The following is a 24,143-nucleotide window of genomic DNA, read 5'->3' on the forward strand; positions in this document are numbered from 1 at the left end:
TGGAGAGGAGTAGTTACAATTATCCTTATTTTCCGTCGTTTAATTTCTCAATAAATGTCTGCAGTAGTAAAATATATTATTTTTCATGTTACAACATATTTAAATGTTAGAAAAAATTTAACACATTTTGAAATATTTAATTAAAAGAGAAATTTAAAAAAAAAATTACCAAAAGATATGCAATTTTTAGATTCTGAACGGAGTGATGAATGTATTGATTTTACAATAATGTGTGGTTTTTTTTTTGTGTGATTATTTCTAGAATATTGATGAATGTTCCAGGTTGATACGACAATATGAGGACTGAGATTAAGGCGCTAAAATAACTGTATAAAAAACTGTATTAATATTATATATTACATAATATATAATAATATACAGTCTTGTAAAGTATTCGAATACGAGTATTTGAATACTTATATTTAAATACTTTTTGAAGTATTTATTGGTATTCTAAATACAATTTTTTGAAAGTATTTTTTAAGTATTCTGAATACTTTTTTAAGTATTTTTAACAATCTGTAAATACTTGTATTTAAATACCACAAAGTCCGTTTTATTAATTATTATTTTTCATAACAATTTGACACAAATAAAAATAATATGGTTTTCGTTGAAATAATATTATAATCGTGGCTTGGTGAGGCGCGGTCGTACCTTCCAACATACCTACACTGATATACAATCAGTGGCGTAGATATGATTTTTTTCTGGTGGGGTATTGGCTTTAATATTATTATATATTATACAATTTAAAAAAAAATACTTTTATTTGTATTCAAATACTTTGTGAGTATTCGTAAAATACATTTTTATAATAGTATTTTAAAAGTATTTTTAATACTATTTTATTCGAATACTAGTATTAATATTTTAATACTTTTTTTTAAGTATTTTTTACAAGACATTAATATATTACAGTGAGTTCCGCTTAAAATGATCACTGGTTTAAAGAATCAACCGTTTATTAGAATTTAGAATCAAAAATTAAAATCTCAAACCAAATAGTATGTTACTAATGTTAAATTGACCTTTTATTAGAATCACTAAGTACCGATCTGATAATTTTATAATTAATCACTTTTATGAAAAATCTTATCGTTTTTATGGTAAATATATATATGTATTGCTAACAAGTAACAATAGTAAACAAAAAACCTGAATATAAATTTTGATTTAATTGAATTTCAAACTAATATGAAAATGAAATTAGTAGACCGTCAAGGGCATCAAGTAAAATCAAAAATATATAGCTTCTCTAATTTGATTTAAATGTATTTATTTTATTTCAAGCATAATTGTATACCTAAATATAGAACCATTAAATTTAAAAAAAAAATAATTTTATGTAGGTATTATAAATTATTAAATATATAATTGTATTAAAAGATTGAATTATGAAAAAAAATTTGTAAACATTTCATAGAATCAACCGGTTAATAGAATCAAAATGACCAGCACCAAAGTGATCACATTAAGCGGAACTCACTGTATAACTATATTAATAATTGAGTCATATACTTTTTAACCTTTTATCAGATTATTTTTTTTATACAAACCAAGTTATAAGAATTTATGAAAAATAAAATTTAAAAAGAAACTTTTTTTGTAAAGTGATACCTACCACCTGTATTTTTGTGCAATACAATTAATTTTGTTACTTTGTTAGACATTTCTAAAAAACAAGTATTATTGTTGCCCTATCTCGGAGTTTAGATAATGGCTCTTTGGATGGTCATACAGGGATACCAAGGGGTGCTTACCACCCCCAAAATTATTTTGAGTTAAAATAACATTTAAAAGGTACCTACCCCGACAAAATAACCACCGGTAAAATATCGCGTGACCAAAATATCACTACTAAAATATCGCGAAACAATTATATTGTAAAGAAATAATACTGCCGTACGTTATTATCGCATCGATAAATTGCATTTAACTTGATCTTATCTAATTGTATTCATCTGTTACTTAGCAATGTATTCAAGTATACTGGTTTTTCATTTTATAATTTCTATTTAGTAAATTACTAAAGTAATATTACTAATGGTAATACTTTGTACAGTCACTGTGACTGATGCTTTTACAGTTTCACACTTTTATACAGTTTTACAGTTTGTTTTATTTATTTTAATTTTAAATGGAATTGAATTTTTTTTAAACTGCAAAAGGCAAAAATTTATTATTTCATAACGGATATACTTATACAAAAACAAAAATATGGTGCTAATTTCATTGATTTCAAAGTAAGATAAATAGTATTACTGCTTATAACATTCTATGCTCGTATCTATAATAGTGGGCGCGCGGAATAACATGGCCGCCGTAATTATTCGTCTGTCGTTTTTGAGCAGTGGTGGTCCGAGTTATCCGAATAATCTGTGTCGCCCGTTAATTATTATTGCTATTATAATATCAGTTTTTATTTTTAAAGATGATGAATGTACATATAGCGAAAATGTAGATGACCCTGATTGCAACACATATTCATTGAAGAATATTATAATAGTTGTTGTCCTCCACGGGTCTGCTTGAGGTAAAACATTTTAGCACTTCCAATTTTAAGATTAAATGTGCGCCTATGAACGATCCTGAATATGGATTATAAGAACAATATATTATAAGAATTATAATTATAATTATTATCCGTTATAAGAAACCTTAATTTGCATTTTACTGACAACTGGCGCCTGAAAAATAGGACATTTTTAATGTTTACTCATAACAACATAATATAAGGAATCATAAGCATAAATGACACGATAAAATGTATTCAAATGCAAGCTAGAACTATATAATTATCGTAAAATGTGTATACCCAACTTATAATGTTTGCTTTCTGTTTAGATGAATAACATTAGTGCTAAATATAAATTATTTATTGCAACATTTTTTGACAATATACATTATAATCATATAAATTAAATTGATTCTATGTTCTTAAAATAAAACGGTTAGTTTAAAGATTATCTAGTTGATTAAGTCAGGCAGCAATAAAAAAAAATCACAAACTTATATACTAATATGTTATGTTTTAAGCAAGTACACAATCAGATACGTCAAGTCATTTCTTCATTAAATACATTAATGTAAGATTACCTCAAAAATCTACTACAAGATTTGTTGTGTCGCTCAATCTTGTTTTGTCTGTGGAGTTGAGCTTTAACAGAACATGGAAAATGTACGCAAACAGAGGTTATACTATTTTTTTTTTTTTTTACAGTATGACTTCTGTGTTCCTGTATCTACCATGTTCTACATTTAATAGACAAAGATCAAACTATAATATTACATCCTCTTAACATGTTTTCATTATTCAGTTTTTTTTTTTTAATACTTCTGGTAAATTAAAAATAAATAAAACAATATTCTTTTTGTTCCTCAACTATATAATAATAATAATAATAATACTAGTAACGTATGAATAATCAACATTAAAAATACATTTTTGGTAACAATCTTTAATATTATTCAGAATAACTATTTAAACCTAGGATTATAAATTACATTATAATTATAACTCAATTTCATCTAATAAATTATATAACAAAAATAAATAACATGTATACTATAATCAAAAGTGTTGCGAAGAAACTATTTAATTAAAAGTAGTTAGATTTATTTATTCTAATACACTCTACTGTTTCACTCAAGTCTAAATTATTTAGAGTTAAATATTTATGTCATGACTCAGATAATAGTCGCTGATAATGCGGCATTATCTCATGAGTAGGTATATGAAGACCGAACTCTAAGGCTACTAATACTCCAAACTCGGAAACCATTAAATCTTTTCTGCTCAATCGAAATACTATTTCAGTTCTCTGAAAAAAAAATAATAATTAGAATAGTAATATATAATCAAGTCATTACTAATTATCATATAGATTATGTAAAATTAGTGAGTATAAAACTAAAATAAATTAGTAATATTTTAATTAAACCGTAATAGTTATATAAGTGTGAGTATATCCTATATATATGTTCAATTAATAACCAATTCAGCTTAAATATGTGTTTTTAATTTAAAATTATTTTTACGAAAAAATAATATTAAGAGGAAGTGATTCTTCCCTATATATCATTATTGTTTTATTAACCAATAGCATACCATTTTTTAAGATTAAAATAATCGATATAAATTTGTTATTTTCTATTTAAATTTCTAATTTTATAATAATCATAACTTGCTTAAAAATTAAAATACAAAATATTAAAATGCATATGTGGTGGTCTAAATTAATTATTTCTAAAATGAATTATTTTGAATGTCGATTTTTTATGTTTTATTTTAGTAAAGCAGAGATAAATGTAATAAAAAATAAATTATAATAAAATAATAATAATAATAATAATAAAATAATAAAATAATAAAAAAAAAAATTATGGTACAATTAATATATATATATTAATAATACAGTTATTGCGCATGTCATCATTATCTTTTCAGTTTTTAGATGAGTTATTAACACATTCATCAAAAAACCAGATTATAATAGATATTATAATTAGCCTTTTTTTTACAATATTTGTTTATTTTTTTGAAAATTATATTTTTACATATTTTTTTAATATTGAATATAATATGTTGTTTTAAAGATAAATATTGTAAAATTTAATAATTAAAAATGTTATGTACACTTGATGTTCAAATGTACAGGATTTAGATACGTTTTTGACACACCAGGATCATTCCCTATCAATAATGTACACAAATTTATATCAAGAAAAATATGGATAAGTTAAAAAAAAAAAAAACTATGTACCAATACAAAAACATTTCATATTCAAATACTAAAATATATTAATACCTATTTATATAATTATAAAATTTAATCAAGCTTATCATTTCATGCTGAACAAACATATAACAAAAACTACAATAATTCATTCATAAAATATACAATAACGTAAAAATATGTAAAATAATATTTTGTACTTAGAATGAAAATGCATTGAAACAATTTATGACTAACTCATTTTGGATTTAGAATAAAATTGATTGATATGCAGTAATTTAATTCAAATCCCAATTTATAACATAAATTCGGTAACAAATTCTTAGCTACATGGGCCTAAATGTTATTCCATCAAAAAAATTTATTTAAAAATAAGAAAAGAAATCATCAAAATATTATGAGATTTGAAGGTAAAGTAACCTACTTCAATAAGATTTGTTAATGGTTCACCCTTCATATCATTTAACTTTGCTGACAAAATAATACATGCTCCGGCACATAGTTTACGATTTTCCTTATTGATTAAGCTTTTGACCAATAACCTTTCAAAAAATACATAGGCTTGTGCTATAGTTAACAAATCTGAAGTAGCATCTGGTTTCGTAATTTTACGCATTTCTCGTTTTATACTGAAACAAAGATAAAAGCAATAATTATTATTAAACTAATATAAATTATAATTCTATACATGTGATAATTGATGTGTTTGCTTTCAAATTAAAATTAAGTACCTTCTGAGTTTACTCAATGTTAGCTCAATATGTGGAAATTTATCTTGAAATTTATCATTTAATTCTTTTTTTAGATCGGCTGGACGCACATAATCAATAATTGATGTCTGAAATATAATATATATCATAAACATTCTATAAATTTTCAATTAATATTTAAAAAAAACTTCAACAATGAGAAAATATTTAATTCATACTTTTATTATCAGTAAACTGTTAAAATATTAAAATAATAACTATATAAATAATTTTAGCAATTATTATTAATAGTATATTATATTGTGTTATGTTATAAAAATAGTATATCCCACAACTTGTGTACTAGCCAAGCACACCAAAATTCAAATTAGTAAATGATATGTGAACACAGTGTTCCGATTTTTGATTAGAAACCTAACCTAATCTAACCTGGTAGATTTATTTATTTTAATTATTATTCATAATTGTTGGTCATTCCAAAAACATATTCACATTTACTGAATATCTTCGAGAAGGATACCAGTGATCAATAAATTGTACAAGGCTATTCTGATAGTATGGTAAGAAACTACTAGTACCAAATTTTGACTAAATACACTAGGTTTGGGAATATAGCTTTGGCTATCTTATCTTATGCGTTCTACCAGAAACACGATGACTGCAGTTTTTGTCATTCTACAATATTTAAATAATCAGTGTTGAATCCAAACAATTTTTTTGGGGGGGCTCACTTTTTTTTCATTGGTGAATGGCGATACATCATTTTAGTATTATGAATTATATCTATTAATAGGTAGTTATTCTTATTACAATTTATAATTTAGACATTTCAAATTTATATAAAACTACAAAACAAATTATTTTTTTTACATTTTTAAATCAATCTAAAGTTGTCACACATTATAAATTGTATTACCTATTATTATTATTTATTGCAATTCAGAAATTATAAATATTTAAAAAGTTATAAAACAAATTATTAATTTTTAAATTTTTAAATCAATCTAAGGTTAATCTAAGGTCGTCACATATTATAAATTGTATTATTATAATTTATTACAATTCAGAAATAATAAATATTGAAAAAATTACAAAATAAATTAGAAACCTATTAATTATTTATATTTAAATTAGTATTGTGCATTTAATAAATAAGTACATTTTGTTGAAAGTCAGAAAGTTGTATTTGTCAGTGGGGGCGAAAGAAATTTCAGGGGGGGGGGCGAACTCCCCCCTGAAGTATACCTGGATTCAACACTGTAAATTATGTTATATCCTATTAAGAAAATGGATGAGGTAAAAGTAATGTTGATGATAAAATAAATAATGCTCAAAGTTACCAGTAGTGTATTATTAAAAATTATTAAAAATAGGTAATACATTATCAATACTAAGAATTACTGCGAAGAGATTGACACTTTTTTATACTAGTGATGGGAATTATTCGAATATTCGAATTTGAATAGGTCTATCGTAAATAATTCGAATATTCGATATTCAAACATTAGAATATCAGTATTCGATGCTACAATACAATACGTAACGAAAATTATTCGTTTAAGTTTTCGGGCAACACAAAATGTTCAATAATAATATTATATGGCGCATAAAGGCCTGCGAGAAGTGGATTCGAAGCCAGCGATATTTACTATTTGACAGGGTAATTTTTAAAATACAAAAATAAAAATTGTGCAAAATACTGGAATATCATAATTAAATTATTAATAATAATGTATAAGTTACGAAAAAAAAATTATAAATAAATAAATGGTAACTACGAACAGGTACCTGCAAGATAAGAACTATTTTCGTATTTAGGTCGATTAATCATTGACATACATTATTTTTAGTTGTGTATATATGAGTTAGTTATTAATAATAAATAGTATAAAAATCTAGCCATGGAAAAACGGATAAAAAAAATTAGGTATTGTAGCATCGAATACTGATATTCGAATATTCGAATATTCAAATATTACTATTTTATACTTATGTTGGGGGTTGCGACACTAAAAAGGTTGAGACACGATGTGCTAAGGTATTATACTTTGGAAAGTTAGGAGATGTAGTTCAAGAGCTGAACTTACACATATTTTTAAATAATTTTTAACATCACTCCTCCACCAATTTTCTATCCTTGAAATAAATGCACTAAATACAATCATTGTAATTGCGTGGTAGAGCTCAAACAAAAAGATAACTTGCAGCTTCTTAAAATACATCAGATAATGTATAATTAAATAATAGGTACTTTAAATAGAAATAATAAGCAGTATACTCAAAATATATAAAATAATGAACTTAAAATATATTTACCATGTAAGAAATAAATGTTAAAAGTGTTCTATGTTTTCCAGCAAAAAATTCGGGGTCATCAAGAATGCTAGGAGAAAACAAGGTTGTCCCATTTTCTTCTTGTTCAGTAGTAGCAACTAAATAGATATATTAGAATTTAAGTGGAATATAATAAAAAAAATGTTAAAATTATACTGCACAACTATTCATGATTACCTTTTGTTAAATCACCTTTTGGAGGCGAAGATTCCGGTTGAATAGTGCACATTTTGTAAGTACCAGAACCAACGGCTACATTTTCAGGAACATCAGCTGAAATACACCTTAAACAAAAATATACATAGATAGAAACAAAAAATTAGTATATATAATTTCTATTAGCACATTTAAAATATTAAATTTTTATTAAAATATAGACCCATTAATGCTAAAAAAAATAAATAATGTTTAATTAAGAGAATAATTATACCAAATAGTTTAGTTCTTAAACAAACATTAAAAAAATTACACAAATGTTACGAGTTTTCATCATGATTATTTTTTTCCAAACTTATTTGAAACAGAATATGATAATTATGTCTAGTATTTTTATACAAACATTATTCATGTTTTTAAAATAATCAAGATTTTATAACAATGGTGACCAGCGAGAAGCGACTCGCAAGCCACACATTAAAATAAAAAATACTACATAATATTGTTCTTATTTATGTAAAAACTTTTTAAAAAATTCACAATTTATTTTAGAGATAAATTTACATTTCTAAAGTTAACATGATTTGAATTTGATTAAACAATTTCTTATAAGAATATAGTAATAATTACTAAAATTTCTGAATTAATTTTATTTACCTGCTTAAGGTATGCGATTTAGACTGTATGGTATCTAACATCATATCTTCAATTGGGGTCTTGGGTTCAACAATTCGTGAAGGAATTAATAAATGACTATATGATATTTCCTGAAAAACAGTAATAATCATAATAGTAAATAATAATAATAATAATAATAATAATAAAATAAAATAATATAATAAAAATAATTATAATTATAATAGTAATAGTTGAATCCTTTTACAATAATATAAAATAAATGTACGACAAATAAGTAAAATTCTAGTAATAAGAAATAACCACAAAAAAATGATTGTTAAGAAGATGTCACACCCGCATGCGCTATCACTGTCTTATAAATGTAAAACATTGCAAAAACTGTTTTGCACTGGACAACTTTTGTTCCTCAATATTTATAATAAAATTATAAGAATTTTACAACCCATAGGTAAGAACCTTATGTGTGTTTTAGCATCATTATTTTTTTTGATTAATTAAAGTTATCAGATTAAGAAAATACATTTATTTTTCATTTAATTATTAAAAATTATTGGTTTGTGCCTCAAAAAAAAAAGACACTATGACACAGATAAAGTTTTTACCTATGTGTTGTAGAATTCTGATAATTAAACATCTTTTATAAACTTAACAATGATACAATGGCAAAAATATTATATATCTTTTACATATTTAAGCTATCAAATTATATGACATACCTATCTCACAGTTTTGATGTTGAATATAATCATACAAATTAAAACAGGTACACTAAACATTTTTGGATTTATAGTAGTTTTCAATGAAACCAAAAAAATAATGAAAACATGTGAAGAATTTTTAAATACAAACCATGAAAATTAAAACTATTTATACCTATGTATTAACTATAAACATGTTAATTACCTTAATAATCATGGTAAGTTAAAATTGATTATATTAGAGGAAACATTAAAAAGTATTACCATTGATTATGCATAGTATATTATATCATACTATAATTATCAATAATCAATGGTATTACCAAAGTTGGGTAGTAACGTAACAAAAGTAACACATAACTATAACAGTGTTACTTTGTTTGTAATATGCTATGCAATTTCAGTAAAATTATTTCCAAGTAACAAAAATATAATGGAAATTACTGTTGATAAGTAATTTCTATAGCAAAATGCATCACAAATTTGACATCTTTAGTACCTATTATGAATTGAAAAATAATAATAATACCAAAACATATGTCTAATATGTATATTAAGTATAAAAATATAATATATATTTATATATTTAATTACAACTTGCACAATTCAGTTTTTGATGATTTTTACATGTCTACTTGCACCATAAATTACGATTTAAACTAATTAAATTAATTATTTAATTTGATTTCATTATATATGACAATAGATACACAGAATGTTTCCTATGAATATGTAGCATGGAATGTTTGGTTTTTAATTTTTATGTTCCTAATTCCTTTTAACTATCAATTTCTATAAACTATACATAAACATACAATTAAGAGCTGCTAATTGTTATTTAGAATTTGGCATCTGTCTATCAGTCAACAGCCATTTATCCGTATCGTGTATATCATTTCGAATTATACCTACCTTTTTTAAAAAGATATAGTTAAGATGGACTTTTTACTATAATATATTTCTAGTTAGGATACTTGTAAAATGAGAATAAATTAATAAATAATCAAAAATATAGTTTTTTTTATATATATAATAAGAAAATAGCGTAGTTACTTTTTTATTTGAAAAGTAAAATAATTTCATTGCAATTTTATTTGAGTAATGAGTAAAGTAACTTAATTACTTTTAAAAAGTAATTTACCCAACACAGGATATTACCTAGCAATCACAATATTTATTTATTTATTCATTAACTGTACCTGTCCGTCTTTGCCTTTTTCCAATCCAAAAAGATCAAATGCATCAATAATATCATTAACAGCAGATAAAGGACGAGTTCCAGATGTTTGTCTTCTACGATTTGGTTCTTTCTTTTGTTCACATCGCACACTATAATTATAATTAAGAAAATTAATTAACTATTTATTAAAAAGCTTATTATAAATATGGTACAAACATTATGGTTCTGTTAGATCTTTTGAATGGTATTAGCGAATAAACAAGGAATGGAGTTTTCTGTGGAGTGACTAACACTAAACGTTCGTTTTTGAATCGATGTTGTATTGTTGGACGTACAACTCTAATATCCATAGATTGATTTGAAGAGCTATTTTCTTGAAGTAAAGTATTATTTTTATATAAAGCTGTAATTTTTTTATAAATACTAATTAATAATTAGTTAAATATGTATGAAACAATATATAGTCTAGCCCGATACTTGATATTCATCGATAATTTATTTTTAAATTAATATATTTATTTATTTTTATGCAAAGTTATTTCAAAATTATTTAATTATGATTAAAAAACATCATTAAGAAATACTAGGAGAATTCATGAAAATATATTGAAATAATAGTTTAATAGGTCATAATAATAAGTTATTATTATACAATCTATACATGTATTATTAGTTTTGAACTATGATAATGGGCCAAACATTACTCAACTAACCATATTTTGTTATAATTTTATTTAGCTGTAGTATAACTGAATTTATACTTGTTCATTATAACTAGGCAAAAATTCTAGTTAGTCTAATAATAGCTAAATAAAAAAATGTTATTGAAGGTCAAATAGTTGGTTTTTAATATATATAATATATATATATATATTTTTTTTTTTATTAAAATTTTAGCTGTTCATAAAATAATAATTAAGGTCCAAAGGATTACTAGGTATAGACCAGTGATGCCCAACCTTTTTCCTTGGCGGGACAATTTGGTAAACATTTGTAATCGAGCGGGCCACCAAATATAAAAGTACTTATAATCTCAATCTTAATATAATTTAGTTACACATCGTAGGTTGCAATATAATATGGAGGTACATATTGGACTGGTTTTCTTATCTTTTTTATTGACTATTGCACAGATTACAAATTGAGGTACACGTTGTAGGTACGCATTAACTTGATCAGTACGCTCTTTATAGTGCACGGGTGATATTGATTTTAAATCATAAAATTTCTATTTTAAAATGTCTGACAGAAAAAAGCGCAAATGCAATGATGATTAACGAATTTTTAACGAAAAATGGTATTTTAAAATTTTATTCAACACTTTCACACGAAGATTTCCCTGCTTTGAGAGACATTATGATGAAAATGGCAACTGTATTTGGCTCGACGTATATATGTGAACAAATATTTTCACGGATGAAACAAACAAAATCAGTTCATAGATCGCGACTTACGGATGAACACCTTCATTCAATTTTGAGGATTGGAACAACTCCAATCCAATCAGATTTTTCATTATTAGTCAAAGAAACACAAGTTCAAATTTCACATTAAAAACATTTTTATATACTTTTTATTTTTATTTTTATTATTGTATTTTTTTTTTATAAATTAATTAAAATCGTATTTTGTAATAATTTTACTTTTTTTGTAATATTTCGTTTTATTTTAATAATTTGTAACGGTCCACATGGAATACCTTGGCGGGACACATGTGGCCCGCGGGCCGCGGGTTGGGCATGACTGGTATAGACTAATACATTAAGAAATTTGATTTGTATGAGCCATATTTTATACTGCTGAGAATAAAAAACCAAACAAAATAATGATAAATAGTTGTTAATATAATTTGGTTAAAAATTATGTGGATAATAATATGAAACATTCCACAAAGTATTTAATGTAATATTATCACAACATCATGGTTAGGTTAAATTTAGGTCACCTTAGCTTAAGTTTTAAACATTATTTATAATAAATATATTGGTACTGTACTATAGAATACAAGCCTGAGAAGTTTATAAGTTTAAGTAACTATAAATAAATAAATCTAACTACTCTTAAAATTCTTAAAATAAAAATAATAATTAAGAAACAAAGACATTTATGTATTTAGAATAATAAGTACTAGGTTACTTAAATAAATATTATTGTAGTTAAAAATTACTTTCACTTTGTAAAATATAATAAAAATTTTACTGAGTACATATTTTTACCTAAGCCAAGACTTTCAGAACTGCTGAAATTTGTGTTACTTTTATCATCAGATAATAAAGATTGAGGAATCATGCGTTTACGATAATAGGCAGCCAATTTTTTTGATTCCATAGTTACATCACTTCCAGTTGTGTTAAGTCTAGAAATTTTAATTTTTGTTATTGAAAAATACATTCTATGATAATTATTCATACAAAAAAACAACAGAATCACCTATCACGAAATGGTAGTCTTCCAGAAGTCTTGTCTGAATCAAGTTCAAAAAATTTATCAATACAATGTTTATCATTCATGTTTGATTTTATTGGTGTGGATGTTAAAGACCGTGTTTTTGTCAGTCTTACAGGACCATGAAATTCAGTATCCATTTGTTTCAAGATAATGTCACTTTCACTAAATGTATTTTCTTCATTTGACATCCCTATGTCAGGAAGTGATGGAAACTCCATTTCAGACTTTTGATGTTGATACATAATATTGTTTTTGATGAAAAGTAATTTGTTTGTATCTTTATGAGTGCCATCTAGTGATATATTCGTTAAAAATGATAGTGCTGCTATTCGACGACGTGAAGTATCCCCAGTTAGTGTGCTCATTATGATTCAATTTTTTTTTTCAAATTCCTGTTGGTATACAATATAATATTATTAGATAAATATTATTAAATAATACTTGTATATTTAACTATACTTAGTTAAAGTGATACTTAGTAAGAATCTTAAAATTCAAAAAAAATAACATGAATGGTGTAAAAATGTTGTTTTAATGTAATTTTAGGAATACAATTAGTAAAAATAGATGGTAGGTATGTACTTTCATATATTATGAAAACAAATATAACTTCAATTCTTATAGAATCATTTTAAAGGACCAAAAATCAGAAAAGTATTATAAATAAAGAATAAGTTACTTTAAAAATATACTTCAACTATGCAGTGTCGTGTTAAGATGTTATGATACCGGGGCACACATATTTTGTGCATCACATCCCTCCTCCCCAACACAATACTAATCATAACTAGATAAAAAAAAGCTGGTAGTGAATAAATATACCTACCTAAGTATCCTACCCATATTCTATACAATAAAGATACTTAGTCACATCGCTCTTTAGATAAAATATTGGTGTTGGGCAAAGATTTTTAGCATTTATAAATATTATATTATATCAATGTAAATTAAATTGAGTGTCACATTTTTTTCAATTATACACAATATAGATAATTAAATCATCCAAATGAAATATTATTTACCTACATATTTTTTTTATTTTGAAAAAAACTAACAAAAACTACTATTTTTATCTGTAAACAACTAATGCTAATTTTGAAAAATGTTCAAATAAAAAGTACCAAATACATGAAATGCCTGACATATATTACAGTATAGAGTAGTGGTAAGCATATTTGGATTTGTCAAATCTAGATTTCATGGACTATCCAAAGTATTCGGATTATTCAACTCCTCGATTTTGCTGTTCAATGACTCATTTTATTATTTTTTAATATTTAAATTTTATGACAAAAAGTATATAAAATTTTGAATATATTATAAGTACCAGTGATCTCATAAAATTTAAGTATTAATTTATTGTTAAATTTTTATCATAATAGATAATCCAGATGATTCAGAAATCTGGATAAAAATTTGATTCAAATTACGGATTTGGATATCCGGATGTTCGGATAATTTAGATATTCGGATTTCAAGCCCATTCCTAGTATAGAGATTATGAATGACACTTTTACATACATTTTAATAAGCCAATGTTTATATATACACAAAAATAAAAACACAACAATATATCATTGTAAAACTAAAATATTCATTGCATAGCTTAGAAAAGAAGATTGTGGATGTTTTAATAACAACTTTAAAATGTTATATCAATATTGTATAAATACATTTACATTTTTTTTAGGGTAATATACGATGGTAATATACGAGGGTTCTTTTGAATTTTTTATGGTAAGATTATTCAGGTACATTAACCAGTAATTAGTGAAACTATAGTAATTATAATAGTATGATGATACACCTACCAAAGGTTGCAACAAACTGGGTTCTCATCCAAATTTCGAAACTGTAGTCCAAAATGTTTGCTTACAACTCACAAACGTAATATTTTGGCTATTAACTAGATACATAATTTGTATTCTTTATTTTCACTGTATATAATGGATTTATTGTTTGATTTAATTTAATACATTAGTTCAATCGTTAGGATTCACTTAAGAAATATTTAAAAAAATTGTATTTTACTTCATAGTTTTGTTAATAATTGTTATTTATTATCAATTTGAAGAACGCCCACTCTCTTATCTAATCTTAATGATGTGATAACAATAAATCAATAACCTTATGCTGATTTTCATAACAATAATTAACAATAGGTACTTAATTTTGTGTTTGTACTACCAAATTTATGTCGCTTCAAAATTACATTTTGAAAAACGTTCTTAAACTTGAATAGGTATATCAAAAAAGGTAAACAAAATCATGGATAACAGGATCACGGTGATCCAATCACCTACTATAGGTATACATTTTCCACTTATGGAGGCAGGAGGTTACTTTTTAAATCCTAAGAGAAAAAATGTACCTCGTAAATACCCGTACTCGCGGAAAATTGTCCACAATACCGACTTTTTCCTTCATAGTATAATATTTTACATCAAAACTGTATATTATAATATAGGTAGATAGATACCATGTTATGAGTAAAGTGAGGTGTAGTTGGGTCATACCAGCCTTGCAAGTACATATTTACAATGCACAGGCAATTTCAACAGGCCGATTAATTATTGTAAGCACTAAGCAATGTAAACTCTGAATTTTACTTCACAAATTATTACCTACTACTCTAATGATATAAAGTAATATTTAATGTAAAAAATTAACTTTTTTGAGCAAATTAATGACAATATATACAATATACATTAATTAAGATTCTGAGTGGAACGATTGATTTTACTATGACGAGTATGACGTACCTATATTATTTTTATTATCTTTTGTATCTGTGTGCAGTGTGCACAGTAATTTAAATATTGCTACGATTTTAAACTTCAGTACCTTTTTTCCGTGGGAAAGTGAATCAAGTTGGTGATTCGGGAGGTACAAATTCACAATAGTTTTAAAGAATGCCATGAAAATCAAAAAATTAAGAAAAACGAACTTTTTACGTAAATTAGGTTTTTGACAAAATCAATGTTTATAGGTATAAGCATTTTCTATTCACCATTCAATTTTCAAAATATTTTTACTCATCTCGAGCTATCTATTTATAGCTATATAAATTAGATTTTTATTAGTTTTATAGATTAAGTCGAATAAAAAAAATTCGCTTGATCTAAAAACTTGAAAATATAATGAAATAGGTTCCTCATTAGTTATGTGGAAATAGAAAAGAAGTTGAGTGTAAATCCACAGTAATTTTTTTTGTGCGTCTAAAGTTCAAATGTCTACAAAATTCGTAAAAACCACGAAAATTTGTAAATTTTATTATTTTAATCAATAAGTAAAAATTCGATTTTTATATCTAAATAATCTTTTTATTTCTATATCTAAAGAGCAATTATAGGACTAAAATCTTTGAATGTATCTATCTACCTACCTATCTTTCTATCTTAGAACATGTAACATGTTTATGAAGAATCAGTTAATAATTCGTCGAGGTGTACATACTATTAGTATGTACTAATATCAGGGGCGAACGCAGGGGGGAGGAGTTAGGGGTTTAAACACCCCTCGAAATAGTAGGTACAAAAAATAAATTATCTGACCAACAAATGTATTAGTGTATTACTAATAACATTTCAAAAAAATTGAAATAAATTATTAGTTATTAAAAAGTTTCCCTTCTCCCGTGGTTTGTAAATTAATGGATACAGTAAAATTACCAATAAAATGTATGATAATGCAATTTCGAAGTGAGTATGACAGTATGTTATAACTTATAACTTATTAATTACTGATCGACATCGAAGGCCGCCAATCCGATGATGTACGTAATGTAGACAGACGACGAGTGTAATTGCCGTCTACCGGAAATTCCTACAATTAACCTACACTAACTTACAAATTGTAATAATTAGTTATTATTAATTATTATCTATGATATTATATTATTATGTATTATGTATATTATATATGTATTATGTATTTATGTATATAGTATAAGTGACTAAAATAAAATATATAAAAGTGTAATACAGTATGAATAATATGATATTAATGAATACCTACTTTAAATTTTTTCAAACCCCCCCCCCCAAATTTTTTCCTGCGTTCGCCCCTGAGTCTAATCTGTCCATTTTTATTAAAAAAATAAAAATGTCAACCAGAAACTCAAATCAAATTTTTAAGAGCGTTTTAAAGTTCAATTTTTAAGAACATTAGATTTCACTTGATTTCTCATGAAATGATTTTCTAATTTTGTTATAATTTTCAAACAAATAACCATGGTCCATAATAAATAATTAAAATTATTATTCTATATATTATCATTTTTTATATTTGTGGAAATTTTCAAATCATATTGACTCGTTTTGATATGTTAACGCCGTTAACGGATATTTTCAATTTTCAATTTTTTTCTATAATTGTCAATAAAATTGTATTCGGTAGGTCAAAAAAATGTATAGTAGGTATAATGCAAAGCTCTTGATATATTGTTATATTGCCAGTTTAAAAATTTTAAAAATATATAGACAAAATTGTTTTATAAGAATTATTTATTTAATTTTGATAAAATACATCAAATTAACTAATAATGTCGTAGCTAAGTGTATAAAATGTGCAACATTTATAGCTAAGAATAAAAATTTAAAACTGCAAGGTTCCACATGGGTATGTTATTTATTCTGTAACCAAAAAAAATAAATAAACACAGTTTGGAGTTCAAATTAGATATTCAAACAAAGAATTTTAGCTTAAAAAAACAATTTTAGTCTAGTATTGTAATTTGAAAATATCGGTCTTTGCGCAGTATCATTTTTCGTGTAGGTATACAAAAGTATTATATTAATATCATTGAATTAACATTTATCACCATCCATAACAGTGACCTACTTATAACCTACTGCAGTATAGTAGAGCGTCACCTACTTATCCGCTTTAAAAAAAAATGTTATTCTTTTTTTCCGTGTTCTTTTTTCTTTGGTATTTTTTAACAATTTCCTTTATAACTATTATGAATAAATATTATCATAAAGTAGTTCTGGCTTACAGTTTACATAATATCATATTGTGTTTATTCATAATTATAATGTTAAGTTATTACAGTATTAAGCAGTTTATCTGTTTTTTTTATTTTACATTCTTAAGCAGAATTTTCAGGTTACTAGTATTTAATATACACAAATTTAATTTTTTCGATAAATCATATGGACTACATTAACATAAATAGCAAAAGCTAATTTAATAAATTTAAACGGTAATACATTTTTGATTAACATTACCTGTGAAAATAAATAAGTACCATCAAGCTTGAAGAATAATATAAAGATATTTAATTTTATAGTTTTATCTATTGTAAATTATATAAGTACCTGATATAATATAACGTATATATAGGTATCTAATAATATAATATATAAATTTATATAAAATAAATAAATTTTTATATTTATAATAACCAAAATGCTGTATAAAAAAACTATATTTAAAAAAAGCTGATATCGTTGATTTTTAAGTTTAGAAAATACTTCGACAGTATCTTATAATTTATAAATTTATATTATATTTTCTTTTAGGTTTTTGAACATTGATTGCGTTTTTTATATAACTTCACCTGTATGATTTGTCAAGACCGTAACTTGAGGGGGGGTCCAGGGGTCTGGACCCCCGCGACATTTTTCAATGTAGAACCATTTTAGCAGCGAATATAATTAATTAATTATAAATTGTATTAAGTAATAATTGTAGAAATGAAAAGTATTTAGTATTTATATTTAAAAAAATGTTGGACCCCCCTACCAAAATGTCCAGTTATGCCCTTGTAATTTGTTGACAGTTGCACATAGGGTGGGCATATAACATACAAAAACTTGCTCAGTACAGTTGAGTCTTGAGTCTATGATTATGTAAAACATGATTATGAATCAATATGATGATATAAATTATTTTATTTTTTGTAATTTACGATAGGTACCATTATGACTTTATTAATAAAAGATAAGGTGCGCCGCCGTGAGGAGTTCGTACAGTTCATCGCACAATTTTACTCTAAGGTGGGCAAGTTAATGAAGATAATTAACTGTGGAACTCATATATTTCATTTCTCAGTTATAAATCTAGCCTTCTCGGTTCTTTACCGCTCAAAACAGTTTTTGCCGTTTATGGTATGTCTTACATTTGTAAGATGGAGACAACACGGCATGTGAAGGTAGCGCCCTCTTAATTAATTTAAATTTATTAAATCTATAAACTTGCCTACTAAATACGAAATATACTCAACACTCTAGGTACTTTTATACAGCCGCGCCGTGCGGTATTACTTTTGTTATTATTCAAAAACTATTTATTGCAGACATTTTAAATATTTCACATTTCACCATATAACCTACTTAAATTATCTTTTTGCATACCTACACAATGAGATTTTCAAAATATTTAAAGCTATTTATAGGCATTTGATGTATTTTTTCCTATATATGTTGATAAAAATATTCGGTACGCAATACGCTTGGAAAAAAGTCTGAAAATGTAATACAAGGTAGTTCATCATATTTTTCGAAATCTCGGACATTTTAAAATTGCTAAAGTTTGGCAATCGAATACAAGACGTTTCTCAAAAGTTGTTTCTTACTGAAACCTAAAAATCTCAAAAATTCAAATGCACAATTTATAATTTTTTTCAATGGATTTTTTCTATTTCAAATTTTTCTATTTAAATAAAAAATATCAATTTTAATAATTTTTTGTGATTTCAAAAATATTGTTCGTAAGGACATACAAACTTTTTGCCACCATACTTCATAACCGCAATAATTCGGTTTCAATTGGCATTTGGCAACCACGCATACAATATAAATATTAAATGGCACACGTTTATTTATGTCCCACTGACCACCATTTATCCGACCGTTAAAATAAAGTTCGTGCTCGTTTTATTCATTACACACCGTTAAAAGACTAGTCCGTTAACATTTTTACTCGTTATTTTGCGTCACAAACCGTTGCTATCACATTTGTCAAACACGTCAACACGGCTCCTAAAATTGCAACGGAATAGGTTTTGGCCAGATTTCGGAATACTGATTCTCAAGGTCAGCGAACCTCACAATACAAACGGGCACTCCCGGAAGTGTGGTCAACAGCAAATTGTTATATATGTGATGCCTGCTCCGCTTGTGCCACCGACGGTCAAAACGGCAAAAAACCGTGCGGTCATGTCAAGGGCACAGTGAACGATGGCTTTCCGCACCATAAGGACCTACCAAACCGTCTCCGGGGACGCATTGACGGTACTCTCCGAAATGATACCAGCAGACCCTCTAGCACACGAGTGGTTCACGCCAGGGTACGTCAGCGGATCGTTGAAGATGTTCCCGCCACAGTGACAAATACAATTAAAACAGAATACAGGTCAATCATCACCGTTTTCTGGCAGAATATAGGTGGAACCGATCGCCAAATTGAAGGTGGACTCACAGCCTACTCCCAAACATACGGCAATGGGTGGAAAAATTACCGCTGAACCTCGCTTTTCACCTAAAACAAGCGTTGTTTGGGCACATAACTTTTTCTGTAGCTATACTACCTGTACCGCAGGAAGAGGACAGACCATAGTATAGGTGTGGCTACTGTCTCGATCCTCATGAAACCACGTAACACAGTTTTTTTCAATGTCCCAGGTGGGATGACAAAAAAACCCCCGGAAACTGGAATACTTTCACATGACGCTAATTATTCACATGTTAATTTTCTTAAATCAACGATCATACAGATATATTATATAGAATTATATAATTTATACTGTATATATAGATATACCATAAACCAATTCACGCTCGTCTACGGAACCTACGCTATAAGTAGGTAATAATAATAATTAATTATATAATATATAAAATAATATAATAATAGTCACTAGGTATATTATAATAATCTACGTAATTTTTTTTTGCCAAAAACTAGTTTAACCTATTCCATATTATTAATAGAAAAATAAATAACTAATTAAAATAAAAATATTTAATAATAAATATCGTTAGAAATATTTAGTCGTACAGCCCATCTGAACTTAGAATCGTTTTTTTTCGTATGCAATAAATAATAATTCGTATAATCAAATTCAAATTTAACACGTATATCACTGTTATCTATATATAAAGAAGGTACTAATTTTAAGGTATACTCGGTACCTACCAAGCTTATAAGTGACTTTCCCAGGTTAACTGTGTATAATATAGGTATAATCGATGATGATGTCGCCATCAAAGGGTGATTGTACTCTGCAACGCCGAAGAGACCCTCAGACTCTTCTACAAGATGGTAGAAAATATTCTTACCGTCAAGGAAGAAGAGGAGAGGGCTCGACAGGCCTCAGAAGCGGATCGATAATACAACATTACGGAATTCTAAAGCGGCGGGCTTAGTCCGGTCCGAGAAGAGAAAACAGAACAAGATGTCCAGGGTGGCGGGCTTGATCGGTCCGAGAAGATTACGATGAAAAAACAAATATATTATAATTGTATATAAATTGCTGTGAGGGGATACAGCGGGTCCAGCCCCGCTTATCCCTATCCATAGATGTATAACTTTGTAAAATCATAACAGGATAGGGGTATTCGCATATACACCAGATTGCTGAGGAAGGGGTATCTCTAAACTGTCATGACTAATTCGATGTGTAAATATTTATCTTTTTTAAATAAACGATGCTGCATGGGGGCTAAGCAATGTAAAAACAGTTCGGCCTCCATGTAGTGATTTAACATGGAAAAAAAAAGGTATAATCGATGACATATATCCTGTCTAATCGGTAATCGTAAAATTGAATTTAAGATATTTGGTTTATTACCTATAACTTAAGACCATTTATGTCCACTCAATCTCCAAACTTGATCATATCTCAAAATATAATTCCTTTCTTTTTCCCTACAACATCATCATTCATCAATGTCCTGATGAGTGATGATACAATATTGTCAATATTTCTTGTATCTTGTGTTAGATGCATTAGTGTAAACACAAAAATAATTACACTATTATATAAACATACTAAAATACCATATGAATAATGGTTATCATTAATTTTATGCGTATAATATATAAATGTATAATATATACAGATTATGCATTTATGCCACAGGGACTAAAATTGTGTGTAGTAGGTACGAAATTCAAAGTGTGTAACACTTGTAGTAACTAATAACTGTTTTTTACAGTTATTTCTTCATTTAATTGTTGATTGATGGAAAATTGAGAAAATATATAGGCAAATTGACAGGTATATATAATTGAGGTTCTATAGAGGTGGAAACCGGAGGGTTTACCGCTTACCCTTTGAAGGTATATACTGCATATATACTGCGGGTATACTGCAGTAAATGTATGAATAATAAATGTAAAGCATTTACGATCGCGATTGACATGTGAACTGTGAACGATGTGTATAATATACGCAGCTTATTATTCATGCATTTATATATAATCAAACATTATATATACATACAAATATAATGTACGACAATCTTCCATGGAATGCGATAGCAAACGGCTTGTGTATAATATAATATTTTATTATTATTGTGTATAAAAATAAAAAAGCATAGGTAGGTATTGGGTACTTTCTGCATCAGTCGTGGTGTTTTGTTTGGAGATTCTTTTTTTTTTTATCATTTATCTATACCCGTCGTCTCTTTTTTTTTTCACGAGATGATTCCAAGCAGAACGCAAGTATACTTATACGCGAGTGAGTGCGTGTTTGAAGTCTTCGTCGCCGCTAGTGCGTATAGATTCTGGTGGCAACGGCGGCTGTGTACATGTACGCAGTTGCAAGACGATCGCAGTAGCGGCGGCGGCGGCGGTCGGTTATATTGTCTGAAAAGTTCATTCCCCCTACTATACAAACGACCAATGGAAGAGAATTGCAACGCACACGCACACACACCAAACATCTTATATTATACGTGTGTGTGTGTGTGTTGCTATTATTATATTATTAATATGTATGATATTTATGTACCTACATATATATCTATATTATGTATATAATATGATATATGAGTTGTGTTTGTTTGTGTATGTGTGAGTGTGTACGTGCGTGCGCGTATATAATCGCGACTGCGGTACATCTACAGGTGTATTATTATATTATATTTCGACGATGACGACGAGACTAATGCAATTTATCAGAAAACCCTTCCATCAAAAAAATCTATAAGAATTACCGCAAATTGCAATATAGTTAAAAAAAAATATATCTTGAAATATTTAATATGAAGTTAAATAAAGGTACAAGAGCATTTTTAAAACGACAAGCATATTATACCTAATAAACCGAAATTATATAATATACAGTACAGACACCGTGGTCAGTATCTTGGCGATTCGTGTCATACGTTTTAAATATGCGTATAAAAGTAACTGAGCTGTTGAGGTTTAACCATGGATATTCAGATATTCTCTATTTTATTGATGGTTTATGGGAAATGAAGAGATATTAACAAGCATAATTAAAATACATTTTTTTCTTTAAACCTATATTATGATTCCCAATAAACAATAACAGGTGTACCAGGTACTACAAGATTCAAATTAAACATCCTAAAAATCGACTTTTGTAGATGGTTACATGAACTGTGGGTATTTATCAATTAATCATAATTTAAATGAATCCAATGACTATTAACCTGTTTTAATGGCACTTAGGTATAATATTTACATCATACACTTAGTGAAAGGAAATATGACTAATTTTATATTTTTAAATGGTTTGGTTTATTTGGCTTGAATAATTTACCAATATTGTTGTATTTATTTCGAATCCCGGGAACAACCCGTTCACAAGAACCCAACTAATACTAATAATTCCTGCAAAAATAAAGTATTTGAATTCTAGAAGATAACCCGTTAGAAAAGTTCTTAGTGGATATAGCCTATCAAGGAATAATGAGCCTCGTTTATAGCTTTTATGATTATGGTAATGATTACAGTTTACAGTAAGAACATGTTATCAAATAGTCTTTTATTAACTTGTAACTTTTAAATTAATCTTGTTAAAATGAATATTTGTATACCAGATCAGTCAAAAAAAGATTTCTCTTTTTAAGAGTTCTTTTCATTTATTCGTTAATTTCTTAAGATTCAATCATGCTACAGTATACCTATGATTTCTCAACATGATTTTGAAAGTTTATGATGAGCGTCGATATATTATATACTATATGGGAACTATATTATGTAAAAATAGAAAATTAAATCAACAAGTGCTCGTGAGTCCTAACATTTTTTAACAAAA

The 24,143-nt window shown here is 26.5% G+C and overlaps 1 protein-coding gene across 1 annotated transcript; it reads right to left on the reverse strand.

Annotated features, from left to right (window-relative positions):
• Positions 1 to 2,861: 2,861 nt before the first annotated feature.
• LOC107168911 (CDK5 and ABL1 enzyme substrate 2) lies at positions 2,862 to 14,960 on the reverse strand. Its single transcript, XM_015518465.2, has 11 exons — positions 14,716 to 14,960; positions 12,887 to 13,296; positions 12,673 to 12,812; positions 10,673 to 10,859; positions 10,476 to 10,605; positions 8,597 to 8,706; positions 7,961 to 8,067; positions 7,766 to 7,881; positions 5,471 to 5,577; positions 5,164 to 5,368; positions 2,862 to 3,824 (listed from the first exon to the last, which is right to left on the reverse strand). The coding sequence occupies exons 2-11, from the start codon at positions 13,267 to 13,269 to the stop codon at positions 3,684 to 3,686; spliced, it is 1,626 nt and encodes a 541-aa protein (XP_015373951.1). The 5' UTR covers positions 13,270 to 13,296; positions 14,716 to 14,960; the 3' UTR covers positions 2,862 to 3,683.
• Between the last annotated feature and the right edge of the window lie 9,183 nt (positions 14,961 to 24,143).

The sequence above is a fragment of the Diuraphis noxia genome, unplaced genomic scaffold (genome assembly GCF_037042655.1).
Source record: "Diuraphis noxia isolate RWA-SAM2 unplaced genomic scaffold, SU_Dnox_SAM2 contig0001, whole genome shotgun sequence".
NCBI classification, from domain to species: domain Eukaryota; kingdom Metazoa; phylum Arthropoda; class Insecta; order Hemiptera; family Aphididae; genus Diuraphis; species Diuraphis noxia.